Source organism: Salvelinus fontinalis, unplaced genomic scaffold, assembly GCF_029448725.1.
Source record: "Salvelinus fontinalis isolate EN_2023a unplaced genomic scaffold, ASM2944872v1 scaffold_0474, whole genome shotgun sequence".
Taxonomy (NCBI): domain Eukaryota; kingdom Metazoa; phylum Chordata; class Actinopteri; order Salmoniformes; family Salmonidae; genus Salvelinus; species Salvelinus fontinalis.
The window spans coordinates 48,630-60,954 of NW_026600683.1; the positions used below are offsets into that span (position 1 = coordinate 48,630).

The 12,325-nt window shown below is 45.9% G+C and overlaps 1 protein-coding gene across 5 annotated transcripts in view; it reads right to left on the bottom strand.

Moving 5' to 3' along the window:
* Nucleotides 1-12,325, bottom strand: part of LOC129846192 (axin-1-like) — a 78,184-nt gene that overhangs the window by 11,496 nt on the left and 54,363 nt on the right. For all 5 annotated transcript variants that reach the window (XR_008758215.1, XM_055914168.1, XM_055914172.1 and 2 more), the window contains 5 exons: nt 9,695-9,832; nt 8,571-8,961; nt 3,984-4,185; nt 1,437-1,616; nt 921-1,172 (listed from right to left, as the gene is read on the bottom strand). Coding sequence is in view for 4 of the 5 variants with exons in the window: in XM_055914168.1 (XP_055770143.1) it covers nt 921-1,172; nt 1,437-1,616; nt 3,984-4,185; nt 8,571-8,961; nt 9,695-9,832 (1,163 nt within the window). In the remaining variant the exon portion in view is untranslated. The remainder of the gene's footprint in view (nt 1-920; nt 1,173-1,436; nt 1,617-3,983; nt 4,186-8,570; nt 8,962-9,694; nt 9,833-12,325) is intronic.

The following is a 12,325-nucleotide window of genomic DNA, read 5'->3' on the forward strand; positions in this document are numbered from 1 at the left end:
AATCTCAACACTAACCCCTCGTTCCAACCTCAACCCCTGATCCTAATCTCAACACTAACCCCTCGTTCCTAATCTCAACACTAACCCCTCCACCTCAACCCCTGATCCTAATCTCAACACTAACCCCTCGTTCCAGCCTCAACCCCTGATCCTAATCTCAACACTAACCCCTCGTTCCTAATCTCAACACTAACCCCTCCACCTCAACCCCTGATGCTAATCTCAACACTAACCCCTCGTTCCAACCTCAACCCCTGATCCTAATCTCAACACTAACCCCTCGTTCCTAATCTCAACACTAACCCCTCGTTCCTAATCTCAACACTAACCCCTCGTTCCTAATCTCAACACTAACCCCTCGTTCCTAATCTCAAAACTAACCCCTCGTTCCTAATCTCAACACTAACCCCTCGTTCCAACCTCAACCCCTGATCCTAATCTCAACACTAACCCCTCGTTCCAACCTCAACCCCTGATCCTAATCTCAACACTAACCCCTCGTTCCAACCTCAACCCCTGATCCTAATCTCAACACTAACCCCTCGTTCCAACCTCAACCCCCGATCCTAATCTCAACACTAACCCCTCCACCTCAACCCCTGATGCTAATCTCAACACTAACCCCTCGTTCCAACCTCAACCCCTGATCCTAATCTCAACACTAACCCCTCGTTCCAACCACAACCCCTGATCCTAATCTCAACACTAACCCCTCGTTCCAACCTCAACCCCTGATCCTAATCTCAACACTAACCCCTCGTTCCAACCACAACCCCTGATCCTAATCTCAACACTAACACCTCGTTCCAACCTCAACCCCTGATCCTAATCTCAACACTAACCCCTCGTTCCTAATCTCAACACTAACCCCTCGTTCCTAATCTCAACACTAACCCCTTCACCTCAACCCCTCCTCTTACCTCTGTTTAGCCTGCAGCAGGGCGGCCCTCCTCCTCTCCTCCTCCAGTCTCCTCCGGGCCTCCTCTAGCTGAGTGAGGGGGTTGGGTGCGGGATTGGGGGGCATGGTGGGGTCCTGGATGAAGGGGTGGGAGGGCTGCACGTTGTTCCGCAGCTGGGCGCTCACCCAGGGGTGCACTGCCCCAGGACGCTCCACAGAGCTGGGTCTCAACAGCTCCACACTCCCCTGGGTCTTCCTGGAGCCTGTGGTACTCCTAGATGGGAGATAGAAGGAAGGAAAGCGAAAGGGGGGGAGAGAGAGAAAGAGAGAGGGGAGAGAGAAAGAGAGAGGGGAGAGAGAAAGAGAGAGGGGAGAGAGAAAGAGAGAGGGGAGAGAGAAGCGAGAAGGTTAGTTAACATTGGAGTAAGTGAGGGACAGAGAGTGCGTCCTACCATGTGTGTGTGTGTGTGTGTGTGTGTGTGTGTGTGTGTGTGTGTGTGTGTGTGTGTGTGTGTGTGTGTGTGTGTGTGTGTGTTACCCGTGTGTGTTCTTTTTGTGTCGTAGTGCCTCCCCCTCCATCATCCACTGCAGTATCTTGTGGTTTCTCTCCAGGTCCTCCAGCGGTACCTGGGCCTCCTGGACACGCCCCTCATCGCCTTTACCCGTCGGCTCCGCCCCCTTCTTAGAGCCACGCTTCGATAGGGTGCTGCCCTTACTGCTGGGGTTCAGGGAACACACACACAGGTCAGTATGCCGATACACGGGTCAGTTTGCCGATACACGGGTCAGTATGGCGATACACGGGTCAGTATGCCGATACACGGGTCAGTTTGCCGATACACGGGTCAGTATGCCGATACACGGGTCAGTATGCCGATACACGGGTCAGTATGCCGATACACGGGTCAGTTTGCCGATACACGGGTCAGTATGCCGATACACGGGTCAGTATGGCAATACACGGGTCAGTATGGCGATACACGGGTCAGTATGCCGATACACGGGTCAGTTTGCCGATACACGGGTCAGTTTGCCGATACACGGGTCAGTTTGCCGATACACGGGTCAGTTTGCCGATACACGGGTCAGTTTGCCGATACACGGGTCAGTATGGCAATACACGGGTCAGTATGGCGATACACGGGTCAGTATGGTGAGACAGATGGGCTTCCAGTCCATGTCTGGTTCCAAGTCCCTTTTAAGGGTGAAAGAATTCTGTCCAATCACCTTTTAAACTGAATATCGTGTCTTACTTAGTAAGGCTGGCTAGTGGACAGTGTTCTACATTAGTAAGGCTGGCTAGTGGACAGAGTTCTACATTAGTAAGGCTAGCTAGTGGACAGCGTTCTACATTAGTAAGGCTAGCTAGTGGACAGCGTTCTACACTAGTAAGGCTAGCTAGTGGACAGAGTTCTACATTAGTAAGGCTAGCTAGTGGACAGTGTTCTACATTAGTAAGGCTAGCTAGTGGACAGTGTTCTACATTAGTAAGGCTAGCTAGTGGACAGCGTTCTACATTAGTAAGGCTAGCTAGTGGACAGTGTTCTACATTAGTAAGGCTAGCTAGTGGACAGAGTTCTACATTAGTAAGGCTAGCTAGTGGACAGTGTTCTACATTATTAAGGCTGGCTAGTGGACAGTGTTCTGCATTAGTAAGGCTAGCTAGTGGACAGTGTTCTACATTAGTGAGGCTGACTAGTTGACAGTGTTCTACATTAGTAAGGCTGGCTAGTGGACAGAGTTCTACATTAGTAAGGCTAGCTAGTGGACAGAGTTCTACATTAGTAAGGCTAGCTAGTGGACAGTGTTCTACATTAGTAAGGCTAGCTAGTGGACAGTGTTCTACATTAGTAAGGCTAGCTAGTGGACAGAGTTCTACATTATTAAGGCAAGCTAGTGGACAGTGTTCTACATTAGTAAGGCTAGCTAGTGGACAGCGTTCTACACTAGTAAGGCTAGCTAGTGGACAGCGTTCTACATTATTAAGGCTGGCTAGTGGACAGAGTTCTACATTAGTAAGGCTAGCTAGTGGACAGAGTACTACATTAGTAAGGCTAGCTAGTGGACAGTGTTCTACATTAGTAAGGCTAGCTAGTGGACAATGTTCTACATTAGTAAGGCTAGCTAGTGGACAGTGTTCTACATTAGTAAGGCTAGCTAGTGGACAGTGTTCTACATTATTAAGGCTGGCTAGTGGACAGTGTTCTGCATTAGTAAGGCTAGCTAGTGGACAGTGTTCTACATTAGTGAGGCTGACTAGTTGACAGTGTTCTACATTAGTAAGGCTGGCTAGTGGACAGTGTTCTACATTATTAAGGCTGGCTAGTGGACAGTGTTCTGCATTAGTAAGGCTAGCTAGTGGACAGAGTTCTACATTATTAAGGCTGGCTAGTGGACAGTGTTCTACATTAGTAAGGCTAGCTAGTGGACAGTGTTCTACATTAGTGAGGCTGACTAGTGGACAGTGTTCTACATTAGTAAGGCTAGCTAGTGGACAGCGTTCTACATTAGTAAGGCTAGCTAGTGGACAGAGTTCTACATTAGTAAGGCTGACTAGTTGACAGTGTTCTACATTAGTAAGGCTAGCTAGTGGACAGTGTTCTACATTAGTAAGGCTGACTAGTTGACAGAGTTCTACATTAGTAAGGCTGACTAGTTGACAAAGTTCTACATTAGTAAGGCTAGCTAGTGGACAGTGTTCTACATTAGTGAGGCTGACTAGTGGACAGTGTTCTACATTAGTGAGGCTAGCTAGTGGACAGCGTTCTACATTAGTAAGGCTAGCTAGTGGACAGCGTTCTACATTAGTAAGGCTGACTAGTTGACAGATTTCTACATTAGTAAGGCTAGCTAGTGGACAGTGTTCTACATTAGTGAGGCTGACTAGTGGACAGTGTTCTACATTAGTGAGGCTAGCTAGTGGACAGCGTTCTACATTAGTGAGGCTAGCTAGTGGACAGAGTTCTACATGATTACGGCTGCACTGTTCTAGTCATGAAAATCGTGACTTGAGTCCGAGTCTAGTTCGAGTCCTAGCCTCAAGTACGACAACACTGATAACACATAAACCCCCCCAGGTACTAACCTATAGCCCATCGCGTCCATGGTCCCAGCCCCATCTGCGTAGTTGCGTCCCTTCCCGGTAGCGTAGTGGTGGGCCTCCCCGTTCCACAGGCCGCTCCCCTGGGTCCTGGAGCCTCCACCAAGCACCACCTCATCCATCTGGGGCTCTTTGGGCTTGGTGCCCCCTGGGGGGTGGTGGTAGCCATGCTTGTGGTGGTAAACACCTGAGGGAACAGAGACATATAGGTTAACTAGCTAGAACTCTATCTTTAACCCAACAAAGATGCTGGTAGCCATGTGGTGGTACAGCCTTTATGGACACAATCAGAAAGAGATTGGTTTAGCGGTGGTCTTTGATATATTTCACCTCTCTACCTGGGCCCGTACTCATAAAGCATCTCGGGGGGGAGGAGGAGTGCTGATCTAGGATCAGATTGACCTTTAAAAACCATAAAGAATATGATTGGACAGCACTCCTACTCTGATGCTCTGTGTTCCGTTGGTTGAATACACTCCTCCATCACATTGATTATACAACGTCAACACTATAGCATACGTAGACTACTGAGCTTGTCTGATGCTTTAAGCACTGAGATTTAAAAAAAATGAAGGCACCAAAAATGACTAAAGAGGGAGCTAGATATCATCATAGCCTAACCAGAAGAAGAAAACCTGTTCCCTCCCGCTGCTGGTCTCCTCGGATTCTGCCATTATGCTTCTGGAACGGGGAGGCCCACCACTACGCTACCGGGAAGGGACGCAACTACGCAGATGGGGCTGGGACCATGGACGCGATGGGCTACTGGTAACGGGCTAAACCAGCGGTCGGCAACCTCTTCCATTTGGAGTGCCAAGTTATCCTACCATTTCTACTGAGCTGTATGCCAGGTATGGTTTTCATGGAACAGTTTCATTTATAATACAAAGTCTTCATTTCTCAACATCAATGTCATGTGGTTAATAAACTAATCATATCTAAATGAAAATAATACAAAATCTAAAAATGAACTTCTATTGCCATGACCATTATGTAAAAATAGACGATATAAACGAACAAATAAAAAGACATGGCAACCCTGCAGGTGGAAAATATCCTGATAAAAATAAGGAACTAGAAGCATTGTATCAACTATTAACTTGGTCCATCATGCTAACAAACGTGCAACATTGTAGAAAATATTCTGGGCCCTCAGAGTTTCCCGCGCCAGCGAGCTAAGAAGTAATCAGGTAGGTCTATTTTATGACGTTTCCACCGGATCAGAGCATTACATTTCCCCCCCAACATGCGAGTGGTTATCGAAAGGGAGAGATTTTTCAAAATAGGCTACATTGAGGGACTAGAGTCATTCTCAATCCGCGAAGAACAAATGACTGAGAAACTCCACAGTGACGGTGAGTTGAGACAATCAGAAACACTGTCAGATCCCCAAATGGGCACATTTATATGATTACTATGTGTAATCAGGACAGGTAGCCTATAGGACTACTGCTATGTGTAATCAGGCCAGGTAGCCTATAGGACTACTGCTAGGTGTAATCAGGACAGGTAGCCTATAGGACTACTGCTATGTGTAATCAGGCCAGGTAGCCTATAGGACTACTGCTATGTGTAATCAGGCCAGGTAGCCTATAGGACTACTGCTATGTGTAATCAGGCCAGGTAGCCTATAGGACTACTGCTATGTGTAATCAGGCCAGGTAGCCTATAGGACTACTGCTATGTGTAATCAGGCCAGGTAGCCTATAGGACTACTGCTATGTGTAATCAGGCCAGGTAGCCTATAGGACTACTGCTATGTGTAATCAGGCCAGGTAGCCTATAGGACTACTGCTATGTGTAATCAGGCCAGGTAGCCTATAGGACTACTGCTATGTGTAATCAGGCCAGGTAGCCTATAGGACTACTGCTATGTGTAATCAGGCCAGGTAGCCTATAGGACTACTGCTATGTGTAATCAGGCCAGGTAGCCTATAGGACTACTGCTATGTGTAATCAGGCCAGGTAGCCTATAGGACTACTACCAGGTAGCCTGTGCGCTCTGTAAACAACATGTCCACTCCTACAGTAACAACGCGTCCACTCCTACAGTAACAACGCGTCCACTCCTACAGTAACAACGCGTCCACACCTACAGTAACAACGCGTCCACTCCTACAGTAACAACGCGTCCACTCCTACAGTAACAACGCGTCCACTCCTACAGTAACAACGCGTCCACTCCTACAGTAACAACGCGTCCACTCCTACAGTAACAACGCGTCCACTCCTACAGTAACAACGCGTCCACTCCTACAGTAACAACGCGTCCGCTCCTACAGTAACAACGCGTCCGCTCCTACAGTAACAACGCGTCCGCTCCTACAGTAACAACGCGTCCGCTCCTACAGTAACAACGCGTCCGCTCCTACAGTAACAACGCGTCCGCTCCTACAGTAACAACGCGTCCGCTCCTACAGTAACAACGCGTCCGCTCCTACAGTAACAACGCGTCCGCTCCTACAGTAACAACGCGTCCACTCCTACAGTAACAACGCGTCCACTCCTACAGTAACAACGCGTCCACTCCTACAGTAACAACGCGTCCACTCCTACAATAACAACGGGAAGACTGGAATAATAATATAGAATGCAATGAACAAGAAAAAATACATTCTAGATTAGAAATGAGGGTTAATTAACGGTCAATGTACTACTGATGATACAAGTGTGGCACTTACGTGGACTCCGCAATGGACTAGTCCACCCAGACAGGCCTCCGCAATGGACTAGTCCACCCAGACAGGCCTCCGCAATGGACTAGTCCACCCAGACAGGCCTCCGCAATGGACTAGTCCACCCAGACAGGCGTCCGCAATGGACTAGTCCACCCAGACAGGCCTCCGCAATGGACTAGTCCACCCAGACAGGCCTCCGCAATGGACTAGTCCACCCAGACAGGCCTCCGCAATGGACTAGTCCACCCAGACAGGCCTCCGCAATGGACTAGTCAATCAATCAAATGTATTTATAAAGCCCTTCGTACATCAGCTGATGTCACAAAGTGCTGTACAGAAACCCAGCCTAAAACCCCAAACAGCAAGCAATGCAGGTGTAGAAGCACGGTAGCGAGGAAAAACTCTCTAGAAAGGCCAAAACCTAGGAAGAAACCTAGAGAGGAACCAGGCTATGAGGGGTGGCCAGTCCTATTCAGTCCACTCACAGGTGTCATATGTGCCATACATTTCATTTCATTTTATATATATATATATATATATATATATATATATATATATATATATATATATATATATATATATATATATATATATATATATATATATATATATCACTGCTCGACTAAATGGGGTCTGCCCTAATTGAGACTAACCTGGATAAATGAAGACCACATCAACACTAGACGAGGTTTATCATTGAGACTAACCTGGATAAATAACACTAGAAGAGGTTTATCACTGAGACTAACCTGGATAAATAACACTAGAAGAGGTTTATCACTGAGACTAACCTGGATAAATAACACTAGAAGAGGTTTATCATTGAGACTAACCTGGATAAATAACACTAGAAGAGGTTTATCACTGAGACTAACCTGGATAAATAACACTAGAAGAGGTTTATCACTGAGACTAACCTGGATAAATAACACTAGAAGAGGTTTATCATTGAGACTAACCTGGATAAATAACACTAGAAGAGGTTTATCACTGAGACTAACCTGGATAAATAACACTAGAAGAGGTTTATCACTGAGACTAACCTGGATAAATAAAGACCACATCATCACTAGAAGAGGTTTATCATTGAGACTAACCTGGATAAATAACACTAGAAGAGGTTTATCACTGAGACTAACCTGGATAAATAACACTAGAAGAGGTTTATCACTGAGACTAACCTGGATAAATAAAGACCACATCAACACTAGAAGAGGTTTATCACTGAGACTAACCTGGATAAATAACACTAGAAGAGGTTTATCACTGAGACTAACCTGGATAAATAACACTAGAAGAGGTTTATCACTGAGACTAACCTGGATAAATAACACTAGAAGAGGTTTATCATTGAGACTAACCTGGATAAATAACACTAGAAGAGGTTTATCATTGAGACTAACCTGGATACATAAAGACCACATCAACACTAGAAGAGGTTTATTATTGAGACTAACCTGGATAAATAAAGACAACAGCAACACTAGAAGAGGTTTATCACTGAGACTAACCTGGATAAATAACACTAGAAGAGGTTTATCATTGAGACTAACCTGGATAAATAAAGACATCAACACTAGAAGAGGTTTATCATTGAGACTAACCTGGATAAATAACACTAGAAGAGGTTTATCATTGAGACTAACCTGGATAAATAACACTAGAAGAGGTTTATCACTGAGACTAACCTGGATAAATAACACTAGAAGAGGTTTATCACTGAGACTAACCTGGATAAATAAAGACATCAACACTAGAAGAGGTTTATCATTGAGACTAACCTGGATAAATAACACTAGAAGAGGTTTATCATTGAGACTAACCTGGATAAATAACACTAGAAGAGGTTTATCATTGAGACTAACCTGGATAAATAAAGACCACATCAACATACCTGCTCCCATCCCCGCTGGGTCCCCTCCCTTGGCTCCTGGCTTGTGGCCTTTCACCCCTGGAGGCCCCTGGGTTCTCCCAGAGTGAGGCGGAGGGTACACCCCTACCCCTCCTACCCCCCCGTCGGGGGAGCGGGACTTGGGTGAGTGTCTCCCGGTGCCTGGTGACTGGCACCCCGGCGTCTTCATCACTCTCTGCACGTGTTCGTCCAAGATGGACTCCGGGTTCTCCTCGTGGGCGTCCTGTAGCGCCAGAACACCGTTGTACGAGGTCTCTGAATAACGGGACCCGTAGTGGGGGTGGAGGGACGAGGTGGAGGCGGGGAGGGGCTTGTTGCCGTAGGGGGGGAGGGAGTTTACCATGGAGACGTCGGCGTCGTCGCCCTCCTCCTCCTATCACAGAGCAGGAGAGGAAAGAAGGGGGCGGGGTGAGAGGAGAAGCAGGTTAGTGTGTGCGGGATGATTACCGTCCAACACACACACACACACACATCCAAACTACGCACACGTCACAGATACGTCACACACACACCCCCCCCAGTACGTACCACTCTTCAACACACACCCCCCCAGTACGTACCACTCTTCAACACACACCCCCAGTATGTACCACTCTTCAACACACACCCCCCCAGTACGTACCACTCTTCAACACACACCCCCCCCCAGTACGTACCACTCTTCAACACACACCCCCCCAGTACGTACCACTCTTCAACACACACACCCCCCAGTACGTACCACTCTTCAACACACACCCCCCCAGTACGTACCACTCTTCAACACACACCCCCCCAGTACGTACCACTCTTCAACACACACACCCCCCCAGTACGTACCACTCTTCAACACACACCCCCCCAGTACGTACCACTCTTCAACACACCCCCCCCCAGTACGTACCACTCTTCAACACACACCCCCCCACTACGTACCACTCTTCAACACACCCCCCCAGTACGTACCACTCTTCAACACACACCCCCCCAGTACGTACCACTCTTCAACACACACACCCCCCCAGTACGTACCACTCTTCAACACACACCCCCCAGTACGTACCACTCTTCAACACACACCCCCCCCACTACGTACCACTCTTCAACACACACCCCCCAGTACGTACCAGTCTGACCCTCTCCAGTCTCTCCTCCAGTCTATCCTGTGCTTCTCTCTCTCTCAGCACTTCCTCCAGTCGACTGATGAGGTCAACAGCAAACCTCTCCGGCTCAACGTGGACATCCTTTGGCACACGGTACGTACGCTACACACAGAACATCTATCAGATACCGTCTATATAAATGACCAAACATCACACATGGTCTACCGTTAGGACCACAGAACATCTATCAGACACCATCTATATAAATGACCAAACATCACACATGGTCTACCGTTAGGACCACAGAACATCTATCAGACACCATCTATATAAATGACCAAACATCACACATGGTCTACCGTTAGGACCACAGAACATCTATCAGACACCGTCTATATAAATGACCAAACATCACACACGGTCTACCGTTAGGACCACAGAACATCTATCAGATACCATCTATATAAATGACCAAATATCACACACGGTCTACCGTTGTGATCACAGAACATCTATATACAGTTGTAGTCGGAAGTTTACATACTTAGGTTGGAGTCATTAAAACTCGTTTTTCAACCACTCCACAAATTTATTGTTAACAAACTATCGTTTTGGCAAGTCGGTTAGGACATCTACTTTGTGCATGACAAGTAATCTTTTCAACAATTGTTTACAGATAGATTATTTCACTGTGTCATAATTCCAGTGGGTCAGGAGTTTACATACACTAAGTTGACTGTGCCTTTAAACAGCTTGGGAAAAAAAATTCCAGAACATGATGTCATGGCTTTAGAAGATTCTGATAGGCTAATTGACATCATTTGAGTCAATTGGAGGTGTACCTGTGGATGTATTTCAAGGCCTACCTTCAAACTCAGTGCCTATTTGCTTGACATCATGGGAAAATCAAAAGAAATCAGCCAAGACCTCAGAGAAAAAATTGTAGTCCTCCACAAGTCAGGTTCATCCTTGGGAGCAATTCCCAAATGCCTGAAGGGAACACGTTCATCTGTTCAAACAATAGTACACAAGTATAAACACCATAGGACCACGCAGAACACTCAGGAAGGAGACGCGTTCTGTCTCCTAGAGATGAACGTACTTTGGTGTACAAAAAGTGCAAATCAATCCCAGAACAACACCAAAGGACCTTGTGAAGATGCTGGAGGAAACAGGTACAAAAGTATCTGTATCCACAGTCAAACGAGTCCTATATCGACATAACCTGAAAGGCCGCTCAGCAAGGAAGAAGCCACTGCTCCAAAACAGCCATAAAAAAAATACAAAGATTGTACTTTTTGGTGAAATGTCCTCTGGTCTGATGAAACAAAAATAAAACTGTTTGGCCATAATTACCATCGTTATGTTGGAAGGAAAAAGGGGAGGCTTGCAAGCCGAAGAACACCATCCCAACCGTGAAGCATGGGGGAGGCAGCATCATGTTGTGGGGCTGGGGAGGGACTGGTGCACTTCACAAAATAGATGGCATCATGATGGAGGAAAATTATGTGGATATATTGAAGCAACATCTCAAGACATCAGTCAAGAAGTTAAAGCTTGGTTGCAAATGGGTCTTCCAAATGGACAATGACCCCAAGCATACTTCCAAAGTTGTGGCAAAATGGCTTAATGACAACAAAGTCAAGGTATTGGAGTGGCCATCACAAAGCCCTGACCTCATTCCTACAGAAAATGTGTGGGCAGAACTGAAAAAGTGTGTGCGAGCAAGGAGGCCTACAAACCTGATTCAGTTACACCAGCTCTGTCAGAAGGAATGGGTCAAAATTCACCCAACTTATTGTGGGAAGCTTGTGGAAGGCCACCAGAAACGTTTGACCCAAGTTAAACAATTTCAAGGCAATGCTACCAAATACTAATTGAGTGTATGTAAACTTCTGACCCACTGGGAATGTAATGAAAGAAATTAAAGCTGAAATAAATCATTCTCTCTACTATTATTCTGACATTTCACATTCTTAAAATAAAGTGGTGATCCTAACTGACCTAAGACAGGGAATATTTACTAGGATTAAATGTCAGGAATTGTGAAAAACTGAGTTTAAATGTATTTGGCTAAGGTGTATGTAAACTTCTGACTTCAACTGTTTATGAGGTAGGGTATAAAGTAGTGTGTATACTACTTACAGGTATGTGAGGTAGGGTATAAAGTAGTGTGTAGTGTGTATACTACTTACAGGTATGTGAGGTAGGGTATAAAGTAGTGTGTAGTGTGTATACTACTTACAGGTATGTGAGGTGGGGTATAAAGTAGTGTGTATACTACTTACAGGTATGTGAGGTAGGGTATAAAGTAGTGTGTATACTACTTACAGGTATATGAGGTAGGGTATAAAGTAGTGTGTATACTACTTACAGGTATATGAGGTAGGGTATAAAGTAGTGTGTAGTGTGTATACTACTTACAGGTATGTGAGGTAGGGTATAAAGTAGTGTGTATACTACTTACAGGTATGTGAGGTAGGGTATAAAGTAGTGTGTATACTACTTACAGGTATATGAGGTATGGTATAAAGTAGTGTGTATACTACTTACAGGTATATGAGGTAGGGTATAAAGTAGTGTGTATACTACTTACAGGTATGTGAGGTAGGGTATAAAGTAGTGTGTATACTACTTACAGGTATGTGAGGTAGG